The sequence below is a fragment of the Terrapene carolina genome, unplaced genomic scaffold (genome assembly GCF_002925995.2).
Source record: "Terrapene carolina triunguis isolate 2854851 unplaced genomic scaffold, T_m_triunguis-2.0 Scaffold96, whole genome shotgun sequence".
In the NCBI taxonomy this organism is placed as follows: domain Eukaryota; kingdom Metazoa; phylum Chordata; order Testudines; family Emydidae; genus Terrapene; species Terrapene triunguis.
In genome coordinates, this window is record NW_020664447.1 from 41,523,953 (window position 1) to 41,551,395 (window position 27,443).

At 43.0% G+C, this 27,443-nt stretch overlaps 1 protein-coding gene across 1 annotated transcript in view; it reads left to right on the forward strand.

Annotated features, from left to right (window-relative positions):
• The first annotated feature begins 1,448 nt into the window (after nucleotides 1–1,448).
• LTK (leukocyte receptor tyrosine kinase) overlaps nucleotides 1,449–27,443 on the forward strand; it is an 88,610-nt gene continuing 62,615 nt past the window's right edge. Inside the window, exons 1-6 of the mRNA XM_029911412.1 lie at nucleotides 1,449–1,452; nucleotides 2,127–2,240; nucleotides 11,010–11,162; nucleotides 12,290–12,512; nucleotides 23,609–23,748; nucleotides 26,577–26,714. Coding sequence (XP_029767272.1) covers nucleotides 1,449–1,452; nucleotides 2,127–2,240; nucleotides 11,010–11,162; nucleotides 12,290–12,512; nucleotides 23,609–23,748; nucleotides 26,577–26,714 — 772 coding nt within the window. The remainder of the gene's footprint in view (nucleotides 1,453–2,126; nucleotides 2,241–11,009; nucleotides 11,163–12,289; nucleotides 12,513–23,608; nucleotides 23,749–26,576; nucleotides 26,715–27,443) is intronic.

Genomic DNA, 27,443 nt, shown 5'->3' on the forward strand with positions numbered 1-27,443 from the left:
GGAAAGGCATCCTCCCTCCTCGGTACTACCTCAGCTTCAGACAATACTGGTTCATCAATTCCAGCCAAGTATAGTGATCTCGCGGATGTTTTTGATAAAAGGAAGGCCAATGTCCTACCCCCCACACCAACCTACAACTGCCCTGTAGATCTCCAGCCATGGGCAAAGGTCCCCTTTGGGCACATTTACCCTTTATTGGAACCTGAGCTCAAGGCCCTGTGGGATTACCTGGATGAAAATCTGGCCAAGAACTTCATCCAGCCCTCCTAATCCCCTACAGGAGCCCCCATCCTGTGTGTTAAACAGAAAGATGGGACACTTTTCCTTTGTGTTGATTATCATGCTCTGAATAATACTACCATCAGGAACAAGTATCCTCTTCCACTGATCAATTGGCAAAATTGGCAAAAATGTGATGGTGTCATCTGATCAGTCTTCCAGTCCAGGTACTACAACTCCTAGAACGGGTTGGCATAGCAAAGGTCTTCACCAAGCTTGACCTGCAGGGTGTATAACTTGGTCTACATCTGGGAAGGTGACAAGTGGAAGACAGCCCTCTGTACCACACATGGCCACTATGAGTACCTGGTTATGCCCTTCGGCTTCTCTGACTCCCCAACCACATTCCAGTGTTTGGGGAATGTTATCTTCATTGTGCTTCTGACATTCCTCATGATAATTCTTTATCACGTATCACAGGCTCAGATCATAAAGCATCCAAGTCCTTGCATATTTTGGACATAGCATGAAAATCACGTGATCTTTGGCTTTTGGTCTGTGGAGACCAAGGCTCTACCTCCTGTATGACAAGGGTCGGCTGCAGTATGAGAGCTCCTCTATTCAAAACTTGTCACACTATGGACTGCAAAGCATTCCCTGGTGGACAATTGAGACTAAGGGTCATCTCTAGTATGACAAGAGTTTGATCCAGTAGGATAACACCTCTGCTCAAAACAGGTCACTTTTACCATGGTGTTTTTGTTATTTCCTCTAAACCGTGGGGAAATGAAGGTTTTTGAGGGTACAGAATAATTCTTATGTCCTTTGACATTTTCTAAGACTTGGTCTTTTCACCACAATTAAAAAAGACCACCCCCACAAATCTGCCTAAAATTTGATGTGAATAAGTCCAAGCAAGGAGCAAAAGGAAGAGTTATCACTGAGGTGGCTATAGATAACAAAGACATCCCTCAAATAGACATAGTACAAGGGAATTACTAATATGAATAAATATAACACCGTTTTCACTGGAGAAGGGAGAGCACCCTAGGACATCAGTTAAAATTGGCATCTGGCAAATACAAGAACATTGTTTGGTTTTGGATCCTTTGAAAATCTTAGTCTTTGTGAAAGGCAATAAAGACAGACTCTGGATTTGTACAGCGGTGTAAAGGTTTTATCAGCATGGCATCGTTCATGCTGGGGCATCGTTAATGCATGGTGAAGCCATGAGTAAGTTATGCAGATCCCAAATGAATGCTCATAAAGCCTTTATATCATCCTGTCATGTATTCTGTAGATACACACATGTCACGGTAAAACTATTTTACAGATGTTTTGGAACAGTAGGTCTCAGACTGTGAACTGCAAAGCATTCACTCGTGACTGGTGACTCATGGGTTGCTGATGGGTAGATGGTGTTGCCTCCACCTTCTCATTTCCAGCCACTTCTAAAATTTTATATTCCTCCTGTGTATAGAAACACACACACAACATCACTAGGCAGATAGGTGGCTACACTATAAGGAGGGTATCATTGAATGAGTATATTGCTGTTGCATGGGCACTTTGGGGGTAAATTGTTATAGCAATTGCATCTTTGGAGGATATGTTGCGATGACAAGGACATAGCTGGGCAGAATATATCTGTACTAAAGAGGACATCATTAGGTGAGTTATGTTGCTATAGTGTGTGCATCTCTGGGAGCCATACTGCTATAATGAAGACCTAATTGGGGGAGCACTGTGTTGCAACTATAGGATGAGGGCAGATTTTGGTGCAATATACTGCACTAACATGGGTTATACTGGGTGGATGTTCCTATTGTAATGTAATTGGAGCCCTAAGAATTTTAAGCCTGGATATAAACATTAAATGTTCCCCATTCTTTATTGTTTTGTTACAGTTGCTGTGTCCTGCTCTGGATTACATGAGAAAAACCCTTCTTTACTGAGTCCCCCTTCCAGACTGTCTCCAGGCAAAAATGTGATGGTGTCATCTGATCAGTCTTCCAGTCCAGGTACTACAACTCCTGTCCCTTTAGTCCTTCCTATCTCTTAAGCAGGACCCACACCGAACAGAAGAGTTGAGCTGCCCTCCTTGATAATCAGAAGCCTCCCATCTCCATGTGTGTGTCTGGTTACCAGAAAGCCAAGCTGCTGGCTTTCATAGGATGATGGAACGGACTCAAACAAGCTAGTGTAGCCTTAAGGCACTGTCTCCATTTCTGAAAAAAAACCCAGAACAAAAAAAGTCTTCTCCATCAACACACTATGAAAACTATCAGTGTAGAATATGTGAAGTCCCTGAAGCAAATGCTAATTAATGAATCTGTTTCCTCAGCAAATAGAAAATAACCCCCCTACGGCAGTAATACAGAGTGAAGTTATTTTCAAAGGAAATTCTTTCTCCACCTGTCTGCAAAAACCCAACAGCCCTGAGCAAGTAGCTGCAAGGAAGGTAGGATGAACTGGGCTTCCTGTGGTACCAGGAGTAGTTGAATGAGTGCCCACATTTGTGAAGGGCTGAGAGAATGAGCCAAGCACTGCTAGAAAGGTAGAGAACTGTACAAAGCTGTGGTACTCTTGGAGGATTCTGAATATGTGTGGAACGTGCACACAGTTCAATACCCACAAGGCTTCAGGAACTCTATCCTTTCTTGTCTGCACTCCCACCATAGCTCTGCTTCAGGAAAGAGCAAAGGGAGAAGGCTACTACATGAGGCAATTCCTGATAGGGGACCCTTTTAGTTACAGCAGGATAAGTATATTGTTACTGTACACATACCAGAGAAGTTATTCTGTTATGCAATAGTAGGAGTGTCCTGTAGGGCCAGCTAGGAGTTGGACTCCTGCAGTGAGAACATCGTCGTGGCACTACCCTGTCAATGTCTCCCAGGAATCTTACAATGTGGAATTCCTCTCTGAAGTGGTATGACCGTGCTGGCTGGAATCCTATAGAGTACATGTCTTCATAGCAGTTCCGTGGCAACTGAAATTTCCTCTTGTGGTGATTGGGGCAATTTTTCAATATTTCCACTTCTATTTTAGATTGTTTCCCTTCATTCTTTTTGCATGTATTCCTTGTGCATTCAGCAGTTCTTGAAACCGTTCCAGGATGTGAAATGCCTAGAAGACGGTGAACAATTAGCTGTCATTACCTCCCCATTGTAATAAAACCCAATGTCCTGGAAAGCAAGTGGGAGGAGGAGAGTGGAGAGGCAGTTTTATCATGAGATCCCTCACAGAGGATGAACAATATTTGGCAGTGAGGGAGAAAACGGGTCTTGTTCAGCCTTAAAAGGAACCATATTTTTATTTCAATAGCATTGCAATAATTCCTCTTTAGTTTATGCTCCCTCCTTTCCCATCCTGCAGTTTCTAAGACATACACAGAAATATTTCATTAGTGCATCCTTTCAACAAAATTTGCATCCAGCTGGTCATCCACCAAAAAGAGTTCTCCTATTGATTTAAATTGGGTGTGTCATAATAAAACACACAGCAACTGTACATATCAAAAAGGGCTCTTTTTTTCAAATCAGTAAACTTGGTCCCAGCTTGCATAACTCATTTATCATATGAATTTCTTTCAAGGAAGACAGTTTGCTTACTTCACCTGAACATGAGTTTCCATAACAGATAGTGGGATATGGTTAGCAAATATAAACAAACAAAGCTGCCAAATCCTATAAATTAATCAAGCTACCTCTTTTATTGGCTGGGAAGGAAAAAAAAGAGAGATTATTATTATTTCTATGTTGAATCCTTGGGAGTTGCACAGATACTACAGAGATGGGGCCATGTAAGCACCCGGATAGATGTTTGATTGATTGATTGTCTGGCAAGCAATGCTCATGCTTCATATTATCTCTTTGCATGCTTCACCAACCTACTTGCAGAATGGGTGTAGCCAGGGAGGCAGGAATATGCTATGTAGTCATAGAATCATGGAAATGTAGGGCTAGAAGGGACCTTCCCTTGACTCAATGGGACCAGGACTGCCCTTAGTCCCCAAGAAGAAAATGAGCCTTTGACAAGCTGGGAGAAAACCAGTTCATAAAAACCAAGTCCTAAGTTTGTGAAATGTTCCCCTTAATGTTTAACACACAAAGTTCAGAATTTATAATCCCCAGGTGCAGGGCTCTGGCTCCCCATCCCCTGGTCTCTGGAGAAAGAAGATTCACATAGATGAAATAGTCCCTGCTCTTGTTCCAGGAATGGTTCCCCAAATCCCATCCCGATCCTAAGGTACTAGCCAAAGAGTTGCATCCCCGCCTCCACTGTCATGTGCCATCTGAGGAGCAGATGCACATTTAACCTGGGACAGATATTCCTTAACACTCAGACTATTTGATGTGCATCCGACACTTCCTTGCTCTGTAAATGGCCCTAGCCATCCTCTTCCAGTTGCCGATTGTTTCCCTTCATGCCACAGCTCAGATTGCCCTTCCCCAATAAGCCCTTCATGTCTCCTTCCAGATGTCAAGCCCTCCCAATTTCCCATTCTGTTGTAAAGCTTGTTACTCCTCTCCCAAACATGAGAATCCTCACAACCTAGAGGTGATGGCACAGGGGCTTTGTACAGCTGGAGCAAGTGGGGAAATCATCTGCTTGTCACTGTGAAAGTAGTTGTTGTATTTACTTTATTAGTGGAGCAGTTTGCTATGTGGCTGTATATTCAAGGGGTTAGAAATACATTGCTCTAATATCTGTAACTACAAGTTCAAGACTGGGTAAGACATTTTGAAATGCAATAATTTTCCATAAATATTTATTTTTAAATAAAATTTATGGAAAATTGTTTGGCATTTTTGCTACTCAGACTTCAGTTTGCTATCTCCGATGTTTGACTGTAGCACTGCAGACATAGTGATTGTGTTTTCTGGCCCTGAATGGGTGTTTGGGTGCTACCAGATATAAATATTTACTTATAATAACAATAGGGACACATTATAAACTCTCTTACTCATGCAGGTGAGCAGTCACTGGCATGAATAGTCCTTCTGACTTCAATGAGTGTTCTCATATGAGCAAACTGCTCACTAGTCTGGGTGAGTAAGGGGTTCACAACCTGGCCAGATCCACTAGGACAAAGAACTACATATTTATGTTCTGTGCTTTTCCTGAATTTACCTACTGTGATAATTATATTTTTTAATGTAATTACAAATTACTTGTTAAATTACAAATACTTATCTACTCTGGATATTATAGGGAGAGACCCAGCCCCGAACATTGGTGGAGCTGGGTCCCCTGGGCCCTCAATTTGCTGGAGCCCAGGCACCACGGGCCCATATAACTCACCGCCCCTGGGAGCACACAGTTCAGGTGGAGACATCCCTTAGGGATGAATTTTGTCAAAGGGGAACTCAATATCCTAGGAAAGAAGTTGGTAAAGTACAGGTAAGAACTAGTGAGGAATAATCAAACAAAATAGAGTCCCATTTAAATAGAACACTTAAAGGCAAGCAACTGAATATTGACCAAATGTACCAGCGCTTATATATAAATGCTAGAAGCCTTAATACTAGGATGTATGAATGGGTGAACTGGCATTAAATGAGGATTTTGATATAATAGGTATCACAGAAACTTGGAGAAGTAAGGCTAATCAATGGGACACGGTAATCCACGGTATAAAATATATAGGAATGACCAAGTAGGTCACAGAGATGGAGGAGTGGCATTAAAGAAAGCATAGAGACAAGTAATATAAAAATCTTACATGAAACAAACTGTACTATAGAATCTCTGTAGCTAGAAATTCCATACTTGAATAATATGGGTATAGCCATAGGAATATACTACCAACCACCTGACCAGGATGGTGACAGTGACTGTGAAAAGCTCAGGGAGATTAGAGAGGCTACAAAAGCAGAAAGCACAATAATAATGCTAAGGCTACGTTTTAGTCACAGGTATTTTTAGCAAAAGTCATGGACAGGTAACGGGCAGTAAACAAAAATTCACAGCCTGTGAACTGTCCATGACTTGTACTATATACCCCTGACTAAAACTTGGGTGCTCTGGGGCGGGGGCGGTCTGGGGGTAAGCGCCACTCAGAGCCCTCACCCCCTCCCGCACCCCAACCCCCTGCCTCAGCCCTGAGCCCCCTCCCACACCCAAACTCCTGCTGCTGCTGGGTGAGAGGGGCGCGGTGGCCTGAGACTGCCCCAGAAGCGGACGGTGCGGCTGGCCCGGGGGCTGCCCAAGCTGCTCAGGTGGCCTCTGGGCCAGCTGTACCAGCCACTGCAGAAGTCACGGAGGTCCCAGAAAGTCAAGGAATCCGTGACCTCCATGACAGACTCACGGCCTTAATCATGGGGATTTCAAGGATCCCCATATTGCCTGGGTAAATGTCACCTCAGGTGTGATGCAGAGATAAAATTTCTAGACACCATAAATGATTGTTTCTTGGAGTAGCTAGTCCTGGAACCTGCAAGGGGAGAGGCAATTCTTGCTTTAGTCCTAAATTAGACCATGATGTAATTAAATATAACATTGTTATACAGAGAAAATGCCAAAGAAACCCACCACGGTAGCATTTAACTTTAAAAAGAGGAACTGTACAAGAATTAGAACTCTTGTCCAATGGAAATTAAAATGAGCTGTTACAAGGGTTAAATGCTTCCAAGCAGCATGGTGATTATTTAAAAACACCATGATAGAGGATAAATGTATACCCCAAATCAGAAAAGACAAGAAGAGGATCAAAACAATCCACCATAGCTAAACAACAAAGTAGTTGAGCCTGTTAAAGGCAAAAAGTAATCCTTTAAAATTTGGAAGTCATATCCTAATGAGGATAATAGGAAGGTGCACAAACTCTGGCAGGAAAAGTGTAAGACTATAATAAGGCAGGCCAAGAAAATACTGGAGAAGAAACTTTCTAAAGATGCAAAAACTAACAGTAAGAATTTTTTAAAGTACACTGAAAGCAGGAAGCCTGCCAAACAGGCAGTGGGGCGACTAGATGACCAAGGTGTTAAAGGAACACTCAAGGAAAACAAAGCCATAGAAGAGAAACTAAATGAATTCTTTGCATCAGTCTTTGCTGCAGAGGATATGGGGGAGATAGCCACAACAGAGGTATCCTTTTTGGGAGACAAATCTGAAGTTCTACCCCACACTGATATGTTAATAGAAGAGGTTTTAGCACAAATTGATAAATTAAACAATAATAAGTCACCAGGGCTAGATGGTATTGACTCAAGAATTCTGAAGGAACTCAAATGTGAAATTGCAGAACTACTAACTGTAATATGTAAACGATCGCTGAAAGAAGACTCTTTACCAGATGACTGGAAGGCAGCTAATATAATGCCGATTTTTAAAAAGGGTTCCTGAGGTGATCCGGGCAATTAAAGGCCAGTGAGTCTGACTTCAGTACTGGGCAGATTGGTAGAAACTATAGTAAAGAACAGAATTATCAGACAGAAAGATAAACACAATTTATTGGGGAAGAGTCAACACTGGTTGAGTAAAGGGAAGTCATACCTCACTAGTCTATTTTAATTCTTTGAGGCTGTCAACAAGCATGTGGATAAGGGTGATCTGGTCAGTATAGTGTGTTTTGATTTTCAGAAAGCTTTTGACAATGTCCCTCATCAAAGGCTCTTAAGGAAACTAAGGAGTTGTGAGATTAGAGGGAAGGTCTCATGGATCAGTAATGGGTAAAAGATAGGAAACAAAGGATAAGAATAAATGGTCAGTTTTCACAATGGAGAGAGATACACAGCAGGTTCCAGTAAGGATCTTTACTGGGACCTGTGCTGTTCATGATGTTCATTAATAATCTGGAAAAAGGAGGGAATAGTAGGGTGACCAGATAGCAAGTGTGAAAAATCGGGACGGGGGTGGGGGGCAATAGGTACCTATATAAGAAAAAGCCCCGAATATCAGGACTGTCCCTATAAAATCGGAACATCTGGTCACCCTAGTGAATAATGAAGTGGCAAAGTTTGCAGATGATACAGTTATTCAAGATGGTTCAGTCCAAAGCTGACTGTGAAGCGTTACAGGGGGATCTCAGAAAACTGGGTGACTGAGTGACAAAATGGCAGATGAAACTGAACATTGATCAATGCGAAGTGATGCACATTGGAAAAAATAATCCCAACTACACATATATAATGATGGGGTCTAAATTAGCTGTTAACACTGAAGAAAGAGATCTTGAAGTCACTGTGGATAGTTCTGTGAAAACTTCAGCTCAGTGTGCAGCAGTGATCAAAAAGTCTAACAGTGTGTTAGGAACTATTAGGAAAGAGTTAAAAAATAATATCATAATGTCACTATATAAATCCATGGTGCGCCCATACCTTGTGTCCAGTTCTTATCACCCCATCTCAAAAAGGGTATAGTGGAATTGGAAAAGGTTTAGAGAAGGGCAACAAAGCTGATCAAGGGCATAGATGGCCTCCATATGAGGAGATGCTAGAAAGACTAGAGCTGGTCAGCTTAGAAAAGAGACAAATAAGAGGGGATATGATACAGGGCTATAAAATTGTGAATTGTGTGCATAAAGTGAATGGAGAAGTGTTATTCACCCTTTCCCATGATACAAAAAACAGGAGGCACCCGATAAAATTAATAGGCTGCAGGTTTAATACAAACAAAAGGAAGTACTTTTTCACACAATGCACAATTAACCTGTGGAACTCATTGCCATGGGATGTGGTGATGGCCAAAAGTATAACTGACTTCAAAAAAGAACTTGATAAGTTTATGAAGGATAGGCCCATCAGTGGATATTAGTTAAAACAGCCTGGGATGCAACCCCATGCTCTGGGTAACCTTAAACCTCTGACTGCCAGAAGCTGGGAGGAGAAGATAGGGGTGAATCACTCCAGCTTCCCTTTTCTGTACACTTTCCCTGTAGCTCTGGTACTGGCCACTATCGGAGACAGGATATTGGACTACATGGACCATTGATCTGGCCCTGTATGGCAGTTCTTATGTTGTTAGTCACGTAAATTCCCACAGGAAAACCTTAGTATGTATGGATACGGCTGGAAATCTAAACCAACAAAAATAGTTAGCAGATTCTCACTTAAGGGACCAAACCAACTTGAATTCTACCCTGCTCTTTGTTGCCCACCCTTCACATACGGTCCCCAACTTTAATTCTCTCCCTAGAGACTGGTTCCTATTGTCCTTCCTTCCTAGGATTGGGTCCCTCATTGAGAAGTAGAAAATAGGGTGCTATTCACATTTGTAAGGCCCGAATATCACCCAGACACCAATGCTTAGTCTTATAGGCCCAGATCTTCAAAGGTATTTAGGCACCTAACTCCCACTGATTTAAATGGGCATTAGGAGCCTAAATAACTTTGAGGATCTGGGACTTACTATGTATATATACAGCCCCTGAGGCCTCTAGATGCTATAATAATAATTACCACCTGAATGAATATCAGCCTGCAATACTTATTCATCTCACTGTGCATATGTGTGAGTGAGAGCATTATGTAGCTGATGTCCCTGCCGGGAGCTTGTATCAGATTGATAAGGCAACAGTGAATTAGTTCTTTGCTGGTTTATAATATGCTCATTATGAAAAATAACTTGGCCAGGATACTGTGCTGCTCTCAGTACTGTGAATGGGCTGCATGGTTCCAGTCAGTAGGGGTTCTCCCTTCCTCATTTTAGGGATGGTGAAACTGTTCTGAAGGACGTCCATTTTGCAACCCTTAAGATATGTCTACACGACAAAGAAAAACCTCTGGTATCAAGTCTCAGAACTCAGGTCAATTGACTCGGTCTTCTGGGGCTCAGCCTGCGGGGCTAGAGCAGCAGTGTGGACGTTTCTGCTCAGGCTGGAACCCAGGCTCCAAGACCCACTCGTCTCGCTGAGTTTCAGCGGTGTAAACATACCCTCAGCATTTCTATTTGAGAACTGCCTGAGTTCTGTGTCCCACAATGAGAGGGGTCTTTCTCCATCCTCTTTCCATTCCTTTGCTATGTTGGATGTCACTCTTGTTCAGGATTGTACTTACAAGTGGGCCAGATCCTCCACAGCTGTAAACTGGTTTAGCTCCACTGACTTCAGTAGAAGTATGCTGATTTACACTGGCCAAAGAGGTCCAGGGCTGTTTTCCTAGGTTGGCCTTTCCCCCACATCAGGTGAGAATCTCCATCACTCATATCCATGGACAGCTTCCTCTCTTCCCTCTGACAGTTCCTTTTTAACTGAGATGTCGCAGACTATTTTGTTGATAAATTGCAGATGGTTCAAAGAAGAGCCATGAGGATGATTTAAGGATTAGAAAACATGCCTTATAGTGATATATGCCAGGAGCTTAGTCTATTTAGGTTAACAAAGAGAAGATCAAGGGGTTACTTGATCACTGTCTATAAGTACCTACATGGGGAACAAATATTTGATAATAGGCTCTTCAGTCTAGTAGCAAAAGCTGTAACATGATCCAATGACTGGAAGTTGAAGCGAGACAAATTCGGACTGGAAATAAGGCATAAGTTTTTAACAGTGAGAGTAATTAACCATTGGAACAATTTCCCACGGGTCACAGTGGATTCTCCATTACTGGTGATTTTTCAATTAAGGTAGTTTTTCTAAAAGAGGTGTTCTAGGAATTATTTTGGGGAAGTTCTCTGGCCTGTGTCATACAGGAGGTCAGGCTATATGGTCACTATAGATACTTCTGGCCTTAGAATGTATGGCTGAACCTATGAATCTAGATCTGCTCATTAACATCCTGGCTGACACCCTCCCTGGAGCCAGGTGGCACACCAGTGAAAAGTTCTCTCTCTGTTTCTCTTCCCAGAAACCTCTTGTACCTATGGGTCCATCTGCTCCTGGGTAACATCTTCGGACACCTCCGGAAAACCAGACTGGGTGCTATCTTCAATGAGTGCTTTGGTGCCACAGCAGCAGCGTCAAGTTCTGGAAAACCATTCATCCAGAGGAGACAAAGAAGGTAGACAAACTTCCAGTTCATTCCCAAAGGGATACACATATGCACACACAGATGTCTATGGCCATCCTTCCATGTCTCTCTCCGATTGCCACATAGACTATACCTACTTTCATGAAACCATCATGAAATTCCACTCTAAACTCTAGAGAACACACCACTAAGAATCATGTGTATATTAAAAAAGCCATTGATTTTTCCATATATTTATCAAACACTAGACTTGAGCACGTTGCATAGATGTATGGAATATTTACTGTGTGGCAGCCTTGCTCATACTGCAATGTACAATGTGAAACTTGATACGTATTTAATACAGCCCATTTTTATACAATGCACATACTGTAACATTTAAAATGCAAAGGCAACACTCTCAAAGAACCACAGTTATTGGCAAGTCACTTCTCTTTCGTCAGCAGTGCACAGTGTAGCTACTTCCATAGGTAGCTACTTCCAGACCCTGAGAAAAGCTGGGGAAATTCAACTCCTGGGATAGCTAATCGGTTTTGAAGGGGCCCAAGTCTGCAGTATTCCAAGCCCTTTCAGCTCACTTTGCCTTTAATGGGAATTGAAGATGCTCAGCACTTTTCACCGTTATTCATCACCTCTTGGGATTTGGCCCATACTTTTTATGTTCTTATGGTCCAGTCCTGCTCCCATTGAAATGAGAGGTTCACGCCGACTTCAGTGGGCCAGATTCAGGCCCTTTGTGAATTAGCTTTGTTTCCACCACAGTCAGAAGAAGCCACTTTTAACTACAGAGGGTGAGAGTCCCAGGAAATTCAGCCCTTTGACAAGGCTAAGCTGACTCTTCATATTTGTGCGCTCACTCGTGTCTAACCAGTATTATATCTATTGCCTCCTCCCTTCTTTTTCCTTCTCTCTCTCTCCTTGGTTTCTTTTCCTCTCTTTTCCCTTCTTCTCTCCTCTCTCTCTCTCGATCTGTTCTCTACTTATTTTCTTTCTTTTTTAACTTAATTTTTCTTTCACTTCTTTTTATCCTCTCTACTTTTTTCTTGTCTTTTCTTCTCCTCTCCTTCTTTTTCACCACTGCTTCTTTCAATCCCTCTTTCCTCTTGTTTCCTCTTTTTATGTCTTCTCCCCTTGTACTCTTCCCTTCTTTCCTTCAGGCCACATTCTCCTCCTGAACACCAGCAGGTTCTTGGATAGATGTGAGTTCAGTCTGCATAGCCCCATCCTGCCATGGAGTGTGGAGTCCTGCTTGCTGGAGCTGGCCATATATTCACAGGACACTGCTCCTCCTCTCCAGGGATTCACAGTTGAAATCCGACATGTGGAGACAAACCGGAACATAATCATCCCTCTGAGAGCTGGGCAAGAGGAGAACACCTGGTAAGGCTAGCTACCTGCAGCCACTTAAATGTTGCCTGAGGGGCAGTTCCCTTAGGGCATTGCTTCTAGCAAAGTCTGCTCCACTTCTCTCTCCACAAAGTCACTGATTCTGTGATGGCCAACTCTGAGGACTGAACTGAGACCCTCCAGAGCTAAACGCATGAGTCTCCACAGCTTGATCTAAAGAGCTAGCCTCCATAGCTGCTGGCTGTAACAGACTCTCATCCTCTGGGGATAAGACATAGAAGAGGATGTATAACATACACTTGGCCAGTGGGTTACACTTACATAAGATCATAAGAATGGCCCATACTGGGTCAGACCAAAGGTCCATCTAGCCCAGTGTACTGTCTTCCAACAGTGGCCAATGCCAGGTGCCCCAGAGGGAATGAACAGAATAAGTAAACATCAAGTTATCCATCTCCTGTCATCCACTCCCAGCTTCTGGCAAACAGAGGCTAGGGTCACCATCCCTGCCCATCCTGGCAAATAGCCATTGATGGACCTATCCTCCATGAATGTATCTAGTTCTTTTTTGAACTCTGTTATAATCTTGGCCTTCACAATACCCTCTGGCAAGGAGTTTCACAGGTTGACTATGTGTTGTGTGAAAAAAATACTTCCTTTTGTTTGTTTTAAACCTGCTGCCTATTAATTTCATTTATTAGCTTCCTCCCAAAGCTTCAGTAGGTAATGATGCCCCCATTTCATCTGATTCACTTACTGTTGCTGAGATTATTGGCCTCAAATCTACTGAGTCCAAAATGCTCCCTCAGTAATGGGCTGATTTCTCTAAGCAATGTCATGGGTTATCCTGGTCACAAGAGCTAAATTTCTCATGGTTTGGTGTAGTTTTAACTATCATCATTCTTCCCCTCTTACTACCAGTATCTGCTTGAAAAGGATTGTCAGTGCACATTCCTGGGCAGAGCATGCAGTCTGATACTCCGGCAGCATAGACCTCAGCCACTATTGGTGTGGGTGAACTTTTGGCAGAGGGAGTGTTACCCAAAAAACAGTCTCCATAGTTAAAGGAAATACATCCATACTCATCCTGTTGGACCATCAGTAACAGTTGATACCATCAGTCATCACCACCAAGAAACTTCCAGGGTGAATAGAAATGCCCTGAAAGGCCACAGATCCTTTCTCACAGATCAAGCATAGTGGGGCCACTATTCCTCTACCTCCAAAATGCAAAATGTCCCACCGAGTTTGGGCGTCATCCCCAAATTGTTGAACAGCTACAGAGCCACTAACCAGCTGTCCATCACCCAAAGGCTCCCCATTTGCTATGAAAATCATCTGGTAACTGGTTAGGCCTTCACAATGCTAGAGGGTTCAACAGGGGCTGAACTGGAGCCAAGCATCTGGCCCCTAATGCTTCAGCCATGAATGAAAAATTCTACGTCTTCTTTCTTTTCAAAGGCTGCTCTTTTCTGAGATGCCTCCCTGGGTTGATAAGCTAGGTCTAACAGTAGAGCCTGAGTCACAACGTTCAGTTCCCAGTGCTGATCCAGACTTTTCCCAGAGTTCACGGGTATTTGCTTCTGGTCTATCCGTAAAGCTCCGGGCAGGGTAGAAGAGATAGCGTAGAAAGAGAGAGGAAGAGAAAGCAGATAAGAAAATCGGGCAATACCAAACCTTAGCTTGGATGTTCCTTAGTTTGTTCTTCCCCACAGTTGCTTTTTCATTCCTGGCTGTGTCAGAATGCACATGAGATGGGAACCAAGAGGGTGCCTTGAAGTGCAACAGGGAGACTGAGTTCTAACAGAGAAAGAGGGGAGCCCACATGGCTGTTCGTTTGCAATCTTCCTTGTGCTTGCTATCCTTTCCTCCTCCCTGCCTTTGAGGGACATGGGTTAAGTACGCTGACTGTAAGCTCTTTGTTTATATCACCTGATTGGCTCCCATGGAGAATTCCACCAACAGATCCTTGCTCTTGTTTTCCTTGAATTCCCTGGCACCACCTTTTGTTGCTATAGAGCAGGGGTCGGCAACCTTTCAGAAGTGGTGTGCCGAGTCTTCATTTATTCACTCTAATTTAAGGTTTCGCGTGCCAGTCATACATTTTAATGTTTTTAGAAAGTCTCTTTCTATAAGTCTATAATATTTAACTAAACTATTGTTGTATGTAAAGTAAATAAGGTTTTTAAAATGTTTAAGAAGCTTCATTTAAAATTAAATTAAAATGCAGAGCCCCCTGGACCGGTGGCCAGGACCCAGGCAGTGTGAGTGCCACTGAAAATCAGCTCGCGTGCCACCTTCGGCACGTGTGCCATAGGTTGCCTACCCCTGCTATAGAGATACCCAGCCAAGATTCCTGTTCTGGTGAGCCAAAGACAGCAAAGTTTGATTAAAAATTTAATTCTTAACCCTCAAATCCCTTCCTCTCCTATTTTCAGTTCTTACTCACTTCCTTTCTAGGTGGGCCCTTCCCCCTCCAGATGTCTCCTTGCCAATGTAGCAGGGAAAAAGTTGCCTTCTGGTGTCATTCTTATGCCCAGAGACTGCCCATGCCACTTCAGGCATGTGACTAGTCTCTGCTGGCCGAGGCAGCTAGATTCACAAGTCCATTTCTGCTTATTATTAAATGATTGAGTGAGTGAGTGAGTGCTCCTCACAAGTACCTAGCTGTTCAGTATCAATAGTGATCACTTCACCCATCACTGACATGCAGCTGTCTCTGGAATGGAAAATAGCAGCTGTTCAATAGCTTACCTGAAGACTGCCACAACAGCTTTAGGAGATGAAGCTAAGATCGTCCTCTCTAATTAAAATAGCAGTGGAATTTAAGTAGGTAGAACCTAATTTGCTCAATTGGAAATTTGTCAGGACATTGGGGTTCATACCTTTGCTCTCATGAAAGGAGTGAAAAGCTCGAAGGGACCTGTAACAATCATAGATGGTCAGGGGCTTAGGTTTAAAGACATCTAAAATATGTAATATACTTCAGTCATGTTTAAAATACGTGGAAGAGGGAAAACAAGGGGATGGAATTAGAGACTCTTGGAAAAAATATGATTCCTTTCTTTTTCTTTTACAATGGATTGATTTAAAAAATCTCTACACAAGTCCAGGGTGGACAAAGGAAACTTATTTTAGTGTGTGTAGCAGAACAAATAAGAATCATTATTGCATATTGATCTAGCTTCTCCATGGCAGGCACATGGCCCAAGACCAGCTTTCTCTTTTATATCTGAAGGCCTGTGCTATCAATTGACAGGAAGACCAGCCTGAAGTAATTGGATTTTTGGAGGGTTTGGGATTTTTAAATGTTTTTGTCTGCTTCTAAACAATACTGTACTGTTAGGAGTAGAACAGGAAGTACAATGAGCAAATGATAGTGTAGGGATAAGGCAGCATATCATTAACCTATGGCACTCATTACCACGTGATATTGTTGAGGGATGATTATTAACTTGTATGAAGAAAAAATTAGCACTCCTACCTTTTCAGGTGGGCAGAAACCAAAGAAAAGCCTACCTCAGCCCTTCCTCATAATCCTCACCCCTGTTGTCAAGCCATACCCAATCCCCAATTCCAGATAGAACACTTCACTGAGTTCTTCTCTTTCTGCTTCTGGGGGTCTGCTATAATATTCAGCTCTTCGTTCTGAATTCATCAATGGTGCTTTTTCCCTAGGATTCTGCTCTGTCCTACATTTGTGTATTATGCATGAGAAGGAAGTGCTTTTCTGATTGGTGCTCAGCTCTCGGCTTGGTGAACCATCCTCAGATTGGTAGTGCTGAAGCTACTGTTCTGTCTGTCCTACCCACATTTCAGATCAGTCTCTGGTAAAAGCTTTCTGGTGAAAAAATGGAGAAGAGAGACGGCTGGAACAAACCAAACATCAAAGTCCCTGGTCTAAATTTAACAGCATGGGTGAAAACCCTAAAATAGCATCGGTAGTAGCACTATTTAGAATAAAGAGGAGCTGCTAATCCTCATTCTTCAGGGCAAAAGATGACCACTAGCTGGGGCCAGGAAGTGCTTTTCTCTTCGATGGTATAGTAATGCTCAAATATCCAGGTATATTGTGTTCATTTTTTCCTCTTCCTCTAAAATATTAGGCATTGGCCACAGTAGGAGGCAAGGTACTAGAGCAAACAAATCTTGTTTGTTCTAGTATAGGAATTCCCATATTCCTGATTATTGATCAACACCATTAAAGGGACAATAATCCTCACTCAGATATCAGATACCAGAAGTTACTGCTGGAGTTAGATGCTGGATCTTGCCCTATGTGTGAATGTAAATTGCAGGACTATAGAAGCAGGTCCATAATCCACACCAGCAACAGCTCTCTGCTACTTAAATAAGGCTTATCTCGGGTTGGTGCCTCCAGTATACCTAGAATCTATTACATTCTGGTCATGTGGGTCAACACTCTGCTACTTAATGGAAACTGTCCAAAGTGAAAGCTATCCAATAACAAAGTCTGCCCTAGGATCAGATATGGAGAAAACTCCCTCAATCTCTTAGTTCACTTGTAACAAGGAGATTAAATCGGTGGCAACCTGGAATGGACCCTGGGTGTAGCCTCAGGGAGGAAATGAGCTAGAACTGGATCTCTGTGCTACAATCCCTGACAGGAGAAGAAATGGAACTTGGATTTCTGTGCCTCTCTGAAATGGACTTTGGGTACAATTCCTAAGAGGAGACAAATCTGAACCTGAGATGGATTGATGTTTGACATCTTTGTCTAGAGAGCCTCTCGTACTTTAGGTCATCTCTGAATAAATTCTGAAGTCCTGAAGCAATCTTAGGCCTGGTCTACACTAACCCCCCAAGTCGAAGTAAGATACGCAACTTCAGCTACGTGAATAACGTAGCTGAAGTCGACATACCTTACTTCGAACTTACCGCGGTTCAGACGCGGTCCACACGCGGCAGGCAGGCTCCCCCGTCGACTCCGCGGTACTCCTCTCATTGAGCTGGAGTACCGCAGTCGACGGCGAGCACTTCCTGGTTCGATTTATCGCGTCCAGACCAGACGCGATAAATCGAACCAGGAAGTTCGATTTCCAGCCGCCGAACTAACGGCTAAGTATAGACCAGCCCTTAGAATCATAGAAATGTAGGACTGGAAAGAGCTCGAGAGATCATCTAATCCAGTCACCTGCACTGAGGTAGGGCTAAGTATACCTAGACCATCCCTGACAGGTGTTTGTCTAATCTGTTCTTAAAAACCTCCAATGATGGGATTCCACAACCTCCTTAGGAAGCCTATTCCAGTATTAACTATCCTTATAGTTAGAAAGTTTTTCCTAATATCTAACCTAAATCTCCCTTGCTTCAGATTAAGCCCATTATTTCTTGTCCTACCTTCAGCTGACATGGAGAACAATTGATGATCATTGTCTTTATAACACCTCTTAACATATCTGAAGTCTGTTAGGTTCTTACCCACGAAAGCTTATGCTCCCAATACTTCTGTTAGTCTTAAAGGTGCCACAAGACCCTCTGTTGCTTTTTACAGATTCAGACTAACACGGCTACCCCTCTGATACTTCCTCAATCTGCTTTTCTCAGTACTAAACATGCCCAGTTTTTTAAATCTTTCCTCATAGGCTAAGTTTTCTAAATGTTTTATCATTGCTTGTTGCTTTCCTCTGGACTCTCTCCTTAGTTTGCTTTCCTTAGTTTGCTTATGAGAATGTCATGTGGGACTGTGTCAAAAGCTTTATTAAAATCAAGATATATCACATTTACTGCTTCTCTCCTATTCAGTAGGCCAGTAACCCTGTCCAATAAGGAAATTAGTTTGGTGGTATTATTTGTTCTTCACAAATCTAAGTTAGCTATTATTTATAGCACTATCATCCTCTAGATGTTCACAGACTGATTGTTTAATAATTTGTTCCAATGTCTTTCCAGGTATCAAAGTTAGGCTGACTGGTCTAGAATTCCACAGTTTGTTCCCATTTTTAAAAATAGGAACTATGTTAGCCCTTCTCCAGCCCCCTGGGAACTCACCCACTGTCCATGAATTCTCAAAGAAAATTGCTAATGGTTCTGTGATTGCTTCAGCTAGTTCCTTAAATATGCTAAGGTGAATTTCATCAGGCCCTGCTGACTTCAATATTTCCAACTTTCCTAAATGTTCTTTATCCTGTTCTTCCCCTATTTTGGCTTGTGTTCTTTCCTCTTTGTTGTTAATATTAATTGTGGTAAGTATCTGGTCACAATTTACCTTTTTAGTGAAGACTGAAGCAAAATTAGACATTTAACACTTAAGCCTTCTTGATGTTGTCCATTATTGTCCATGATTAACTTCCCTTCCTTGCTAAGTAGAGGATGAAAACACCACCTGCGCCCCCAACTCCTTCACTCTGGCCTTTCTCTTAGTCTTTCTCTTGCTCCTAATGTATGTATAGAACCGCTCCTTACTGCCTTTTATGTCCCTTGTTAGGTGTAACTCACTTTGTGCCTTGGCCTTTCTGATTTTGTCCCTAAATGCTTGTGCTATTCTTTTGTAATCATCCTTAGCAATTTGTCCATTTCCATTTTTTGTAGGATTCCTTTTTGATTTTCAGGTCATTTAAAAGAGCTCCTGATGGAGCCATGTCGGCCTCTTACAATTCTTCCTATCTTTCCTTCACATTGGGATAGTTTGCTGTTGTGCCTTTAATATTATTTCATCTCCTCATCCATCGCCTCTTCCTAATTTGGTAGTTTACAGTAGACCCCCTACCATGATACTGTCCCTGGTTTTTACCCTTTTTCTTCACCCAGAGACTGTCAACTCTTCTGCCCCTGACCACCTTCTGCGCCTCAGAACAAGTGTATATATTGATACATAATGCAATATGTCCTCCCTTTTTTCCCTGCCTGTCCTTCCTGAACAAGCTATCCCCCATCATGAGATTTATATTCCAGTCATGAGATTTATCCCAAGTCTCAGTGATGCCAACTAAGTCATAATTTAGCTCATGTACTAATAATTCCATTACTTCCTGTTTATTCCCGATGCGCCTTGCATTTATGTATAGATATCTAAGATGATGAGCAGATTCCATCACTGTTATCCCTCTTGTTGCTCCTACAACCCAATTGTAATTTTCCATTTACCCCCCAACACTTAGTTCTCTGTTAATTCCACCTTTTTAAATACTTACCTGTGGGCTTTTGCCACCTGCCTCCTTTGAACCTAATTTAAAATCCTCTTTACTAGATTGGCGAGTCACTGTGCAAAAATGCTCTTCCCCTTTGTAGTCAGGTGGACCCCATTTCTTCCCAGCAGTCTTCTTTTCTGGAACAGCATCTCATGGTTGAGGAAGCCAAAACCCTCCCATTGACACCCAGGATGTCATCATCCCTGCCTGGGCCCTTACTCTCAACTGGAAGGATTGACAAAAACACCACCTGCACCCCTGACTCCTTCACCCTTGCTCCCAGAGCCTTGTAGTCACTGTTGATCTGCTCAGGTTTATATTTGACAGTATCACTAGTACCCATGTGAATGAGCAGCATGGGATAGTGGTAAGAAGAACAGATGAGCTCCAGAAATCTTTCTGTAATGTCTTGGATGCAGGCTTCATGCAGGCAGCACACCTGTAAGGACAGGAAGTCAGGTCAGCAGATGGATGCCTCTATCCCATTCAGAAGGGAGTCCTTAATAACTCCACTCTGTGTTTCTTCCTCTTGCTTATGGTGGCCATGAGCCTCCTGGATTTGGGGGCAGGTGGCTCCTCTTCTTCAGCCATTGGGGTCTGCTCCTCACCTCCTTTTTCCAGTCCCAGTTCTTGACCATGTTGCAATGGGGAACTGGATTGGGGAGTGAAGTGCTGCCTACAGCTCAAGGTGGCCAGCAACCAGTCTCCTTCCCTTAGAGCAGCTGGGTCTCCTTCCTCATTGGGGGCCGCTGTAGCCATCTGTAGCTGGTTAGCATCCTCCATCCTGGATGTCTCCATATGCATCCTATTGATGACGTCCTCCTGCTCCTGGATGCTACACCAACGAGCCATCTCCTCCTGCAGCTTTCTTACCTACTTCCTGAGGGATTCCACCAACAGGCACCTCTCACACCAGCTGGCTTCCCCTGCCTGGCTTTCTTCATCAGGGACATGCAGGACACATGCCCAGCAAGTCAAGTCCAGTGCCTGGGTAGAAGCCTCCAGGGCCAGAATGCCTGTCTGGCCAGGGCCCCCACAGGTGCAGGCAGAGGAAGAACAAGCAGTGCTGTTGGCGATATGCCGTTTTCCTCCCATTGCAGGTTCTTCCTTGCAGAGTACTTGTAAATTGACCCAAACCCTACCTCCCTGCCTTCCCCTGCTGCTAAACCCAGCTGCCTCACTCCTTCAGTCTCTCAGGTAGGAGTCTGCATAGTTTTTAAAGCCTGGGCCCCACACACAGCTGGAATAAGTGACTTACCTCCTCTCCCTCAGCCTCCTCTAATCACTAGCCTTTTCAAAAAAACTGCTCTGCTGTCACGTCAAAGAGCCTTTCTAGGGCCCTTAAAAGAATCCCACTAGAGCCCTGCTAGGAATCAGGCACTAACTCACCTAACTGCAGGGTGATCTAGCCCAGACAGTCAGCAACCAAACTTCAGCAAACACAGCAAAGTAGCCTGGAGCCCTCCCAAACTCAGTGGCAAGTTCCCAGCACACACAAGTTTCTCCTTTTTTGCCCCCAAAAGTAAATCAATAGCAATAAGACAGAAGTACAGACACTCACCATCTGGCTAACTCCCTTAGGGCATGTCTACACTTACCTCCGGAGCGATCAATCCAGCAGGGGTCGATTTATCGCATCTAGTGAAGACGCGATAAATCAACCACCGAGTGCTCTCCCGTCGACTCCGGTACTCCACCAGAGTGAGAAGCGTAGGCAGAGTCAACGGAGCATCAGCAGTCGACCTACCGCAGTGAAGACACTGCAGTAAGTAGATCTAAGTACGTCAACTTCAGCTACGTTATTCACGTAGCCTTCGTCACACCAGCCACCAATCAACTACCAGAGAAATGAAATAGTTGATATAATGCTTCTAATTCTAATGCTTCTAATTCAGGTGTTCTCTGATTTAGCATAGTGTCACATCTGTGTCTGAATCTATCCCCTCTAGCTTAGAGAACATGCCAACTCTCCTGCTCATGTAGTTGAACTCATCATTCTTAATAAAGCAGTTGTTGTCTGGACTCTTAAATATTGTTCCTGGAAATTCAACAGCAGCTCTCTTTGTTGGAGATAGTAAGGCATTGAGTAGACGGGACTGGTCAGAATTGGGGGGAAGGGGCTTTGTTCAACAGAGGGAGACAGAGAGGCTGCAAGCTTCCTAGTGCTAAGAATATTGATGAACAATAGAAATTACTGGGGCCACACAATGCATCCTGAATTGTTTTGAATTAAACATCAAGTTGTTTGCAGGTCCATACTCTTATTCTTTCCTTGCAAATTGCTCAGAGACATGTCAGGCTCTGAGAGCCCCTAAGAATGTACACAGCAGTTTCAATGTCTGTATTTAGAAGAGTAGTAATATTAACCAGTTTACTGAGCTCTAGCCTGACGTAAAATCAATAGTAAAGGTTTGCCAGGCTGGGCTTATCTGAAAGCCAGCTTCAATGATCCATCTTCTGCTGTATATACTAAAGGCTTTGTTCCTGATTCCATTAAGAAAATTAAATTGGCTCTGAGTAGGCCCTGTTTGGATACCAGGACCAAGCAAAGAAAGTGCAATATTTATGCATATAGAGAACTTGCTGCAGTTGGATTTTGGACCTGAGGGTGTGTGTCAGAATACAGCTGCCCTAGGGAATACCTGGGCAGTGCTCCTTGATAACAAGGTGTACACCTAAGCATTCTGGGTGATGCAAAGCTACATATCACTTGCAGTTTCTAGGTGCTGTGCTGTCATACTGTATAGTGGAGTTAATGGAGTCAAGTCTCAGTGCTGAAGCTTGTTGGATACAGTACTATAATATATAATGGAGGTTATGCAGTCATGATTCAGTGCTGGAGGTTCTTGGATGATCTGCTGCAATACAGACTGGTGCTGATGTGATTGTGACTTAGTATCAGAGGTTCCTGGCTGCTCTGGTGTGATAATGCAGTGGTGACTCAGTTGGAGAATGCGGGCAATGTGCTGTGTTACAGTGGAGGTAACAAAGCTGTGTCTCTGTGCCAGAGGAACATGGTGGCTATAGTATATCAGGTAATATAATGGAAATGGTGGCACTGTGTTCCAGGGCTGAATGGTCTTGGATTTTGTGTGGTGTTATGAGAGAGAAATGCATTTCTTGCTTAGTGCTGAAGATTCCGGGAGGCTATACTGTAATATAATAAGCAGTAAAACAATCACATCTCACTGCTGGAGGCTCTTGGTTACGTAGCTCTGTGGCAGATGTAACAGAGTTGTGTTTCAGTGCTGGAGATTTCTGAAATGGAATGAAATGATATTACAATCTTGGGAAAGCTATAATTCTGCATGAAATGCCAAAAGTGTGAAAAGGGGAAACATTTTCATCTTCTGAGAGGGCTGAGGGCTGCGCTGCTTTTGATCAGGGGCGGATGAACCTCCGAAGGGATGGTGGGGGAGAGAAGATGGGGAAGGATAGCAGCATCCTCTGACAGAGAAAGGGTGTGTGGTTGATGTGAAACACTGGCAATGAATTAGGTAGATAATCAGTTAACACAGGCTGAGGTAAATGGGAAAGGCCATAAACACTTAAAGCTGCTGACATTTCTACACAATTCTGTGTGGTTATAACAGGGGTTCTCATGTTTTCATAGTATGCACCACATCTTAATCGAGTGTCTTGTGCAAACCTCCTATTCACCATTGTGTGGACCACCTCCCAACCTTTTGTGATCCAATAGACCTTTGACAATGACGTTACATCTCGGTGGCTAGCACAGAAACTTCTTGCATGAAAATGTAATATTAGGAATGTATTTTATGTATTTTTAGCTGTCTTTTAAAGCCATTTAGCAGCTAGAAACAAGGAAGGGAGCCAGCATCATGGGCCAGATATTTAAAGGTATTTAGTTGCCTCATGATGTAGATAGGCACCTAGTGGGGTTTACAAAGGTGCTAAGCAGGTGAGGTACCCAGGTGCTCAACATGTGTGTGATTGCTGTTTCTTGTCTTGTTATAGGGTGAAGTGGAAAGTACTCATGGCTCAGATCGGCGAAGTGGAGAGGCCTTTTGAGATCTCCCTGCTGTATTCAACCTGTGGAGCACAAGGGGCTGGGCTATTGGCATTGGGCTCCTTACAGTTCAGGGACTGCTTCCATGGTAGGTTCCAACACATCTAGCAAGATCTGGAAAATCTAAATGAATGTAGCCAGAAACGAAAAAAGGACACTGACTAAAATTGCTGAATATGATCTAGAAGGTCACAATAACCCCCTCTGACTGCATACCCCTAGTTGTCACCTACCACCCCATGCTAAAATCCATGGAGGGTATCATGAAACCATTACAACCATACTTGATGGTGACCCCATCCTGAAAGAAATCTTTCATAAACACACTCTTCTGGCCTTCAAACAACCTCCCAACCTCTGCAAACTCATCATCAGAAGCAAGCTCCACACAGACCAGGACCCACCAACTCAAAGTGGCACCAGACCCTGCCAGAACTACAGATGGAAAAACCTGCACACACCTTTCAAGATCCAGGGGTCCCACGCATGCCTATCACAACATGTGCTGTACCTCATCCATTGCACTAAATGCCCCAATAACAGCTATGTAGGTGAAACCAGACAATCACTATGCTCTTGAATGAACTCACCCAGGGAAATAATAAAAGGCAAAAACACCCTATCACTTGTAGGATGAACACTTTTCACAAAACGATCACTCTATATCTGCCCTATCAGTCCCCATCCTCAAAGGAAACCTGCACGACACTTTCAGAAGACAGGCCTGGGAACATAACTTCATAATTTTGCTAGACACTAAAAATCATGGTATTTAGAAAGACACTGAATTTATGGCTTATTACAACAATCTGTAACCCTCTAACCCTGTTTTTTGTCCTAAGACGACAGGGGTTTTAATGCGCCACTTCACCTTTAATGGTCCCTTAGGATATGTGGTAACTATTTTTGCTAAACTATCTGTTCAAACTTGTAATTAGCTGGGACACTCTTAGGACCTTTCCCAGATCTGAGGAAGAGCTCTGTGTAGATCAAAAGCTTGTCTGTCTCGCCAACAGAAATTGGCCCAATAAAAGATATTACCGCACCCAGCTTGTCTCTCTAACAGAGAGTGGAGCTTTGCCTACACTAGCACTTTTGTCTGTAAAACTTTTATTTTCACACCCCTGACGGACATAAGTTTTACCAACAAAAGTTCTGGTGTGGACAGCACTATGTTGGCAGGAGAGGCTCTCTTGGCAACATAGCTAATGCCGCTCGTCAGGGGTGGTTTAATGATGCTTGTAAGAAAGTTCTCTCCCGCCAGCAAAGAGCGGCTACACGGGAGACCCTACAGCAGCACAACGGTCCGCAGTGTAGACATAGCCCTAGAAGCACACATGAATCATTTAAAACAAAATGTCTGTGTTGTTTATAAAGGTTTGATTTTTTTTTCTTTACTTAAAGGGCCATTGTTGAGATTAAAAAACCCTTACCTGTGTCACTAACACATGAGATCAGTAGTTCTCAATCTTTCCCATACTGTGACCCTATGTTCCGACAGAAAAAGGTTTTACTACTTCCCGACCCCCTCCATCATATAGTCATAAAGAGAAGGAGGGTGGTCTTGTCTACGTGAAACCTATTTGGCACTTCCAAGTTAAGAACCTCTGTCTTAGATTATTAAAAAGAGAACAATTAGAATCTAGTTTGTTTTCCACCATGTATGCTGCTTTTTACTTCATATAGTTAATTCAGTTTGGCAATGAATCTAGCCTGGGCAGTTTCACCTTGTAGTTATAGGCCCTGATCCTACTAAGTGCTGCATGCAGACAGACCCCTAAACCTGTGTAGAGCCTCACTGACTTCAGTGATGCTCCTAACAGGTGCAGGGTCCATTTGCTCAAAGCAGCATGCAGGATCAGGGCCTTATTCAGCTTTGTTTTATGGTTCTCGTGCATTAGCATAATGCTATTGGTTCTGGATTGCAAACTTCAGAAAAAGCTTTAAATTTACAAATATCCAACAAAATACTGTTTTTCACTGACTTTTTAAAATGTTCTGATCCTATTAGTTTTTTCTGTTTTATTTACTTTATGTTTTTTAAACAAAATCTAAATTTTGGATATAATCTTCTTGTCTGTTGGAGCATTTATGGGTTTTACGTGTGTGAAGTGTTGTGTGCAAAAAATAAAACCCCCACTGTGGCAGGGACCTTGAGTGATTTAAGCCAGAGAGGATAATTTATAGACATGGCTGTGGTTTTGAATATCATGCAAGTACAAAGAAGTATGGGGAGATGGTGGGAGGGAATTGGGAAAGAACACAATAAATCAGGTCAATTTGATAACCTGAGTGCCCTAAGGGAATCTTATGAAACCAGTGCTAAATCTACTAGCCATAAAGATCATCTATTATCCAGGGAATGCATTTCAAGGTCTCAGATTTATTGAAAGCCTTAAATGATATAGAGTCTATCAGGGGGACTATCTTTAGCAACATCTGGGAACAGCTTCACTGGAACTGCTGACAGTCCCATGATACAGTCTTGAGAGAATAGGGAGCAGGGCCTTCTCAGTGCAGGGTCTGCACCGTTCAAATGCTGCCCCCCTTTGCCTGTAGATTAATTTTTGGTTTAGGGTGGGCTGTAAGATGTTTATTTACTATTACTAAGGTAGTGCCGGTTTGGTTCATTTGCAAGCTAGTTCTACTGATTGTTCATTGGACCACATTGCTTTTTTGTTAACTTCTTTTTCGGCGACATTTTGTTACAGGCTCAGAGACTTTCTGGCACAAACATTGAAATTAAATGAGTATTTATTATTATTAATAATTATTATTATTATATGGACTGATTGTCTTTATAATGTAGCAAGGGGGAAGGTGCATGAGTGTGACTGAGGAACCATCCAAACCAACGCCCTGCTCTAGACCTTCTGCTGACTCCTCTCTCTGGGCTTCTTTCTTTGTACCCTTTAGAAAAAGAAAGCAAGGATCTTTCCACATACGACAAGGGCTCCACTTTCCCCTGCCCACACGGCGGCTGTGTCAGCCACCTACAGGTCTGTGATTTTCACAGTGATTGCCCTGCCAAAGAGGATGAAGAGGCTATATGTGGTGAGTAAGAAACCCGCTCCCTTAATCAGTTCCTTCAGTTGTTCCTCATTTTAGTCCTGCTGGAATTCTGTGCCATGCCGCAGTGCAGAATTTGCGCAGAATTTATCTTCCCCACAGAATTTTATTTTTTCACAGAGAATTTGTGATTTCCCCCCAGCACTCCTGCCCACACCTGTTACATTCAACTGGGGCTCCTGCTGTCAGACCTGGGCGGCTGGGGCTCGGGGCTGACAGCAGGAGCGTGATTATATTTTGTTATTTTGACAAATAAAATAGGCAGAATTTTAAATTATTGTGCACAGAATTTTTAATTTTGGAAGGCAGAATTCCCCTAGCAGTATCATTTGTCATCCCAATTGCATCAGTCAAACCACCCCACCACAAAAGCCAACCGGCCAAGACGGCTCAGCTAGGCTGGCCATGTGAGCACTGAAAAAAGGGTGTTCCACCAAATCTATAGTCAGAATTAGGATGTATTTCTCCAGAAATTTCTGTGGGTCACTATACCATTTACCAACTACTAGTAGCATATAACTTGTCAAGAAATATATCCCCTGAGATACCACTAGAAGTAGACACCTGGGATTAACCTAACCACTCACTGTATGTATGTATTGATTCATATAATAAAATATACCTATCCCACACACCAGGTGCATATAGAAACAATTTTAATCAAAAATGCATACCAAAAGCTACAAACCAGACTGATATTGTTAAAAAAACTGT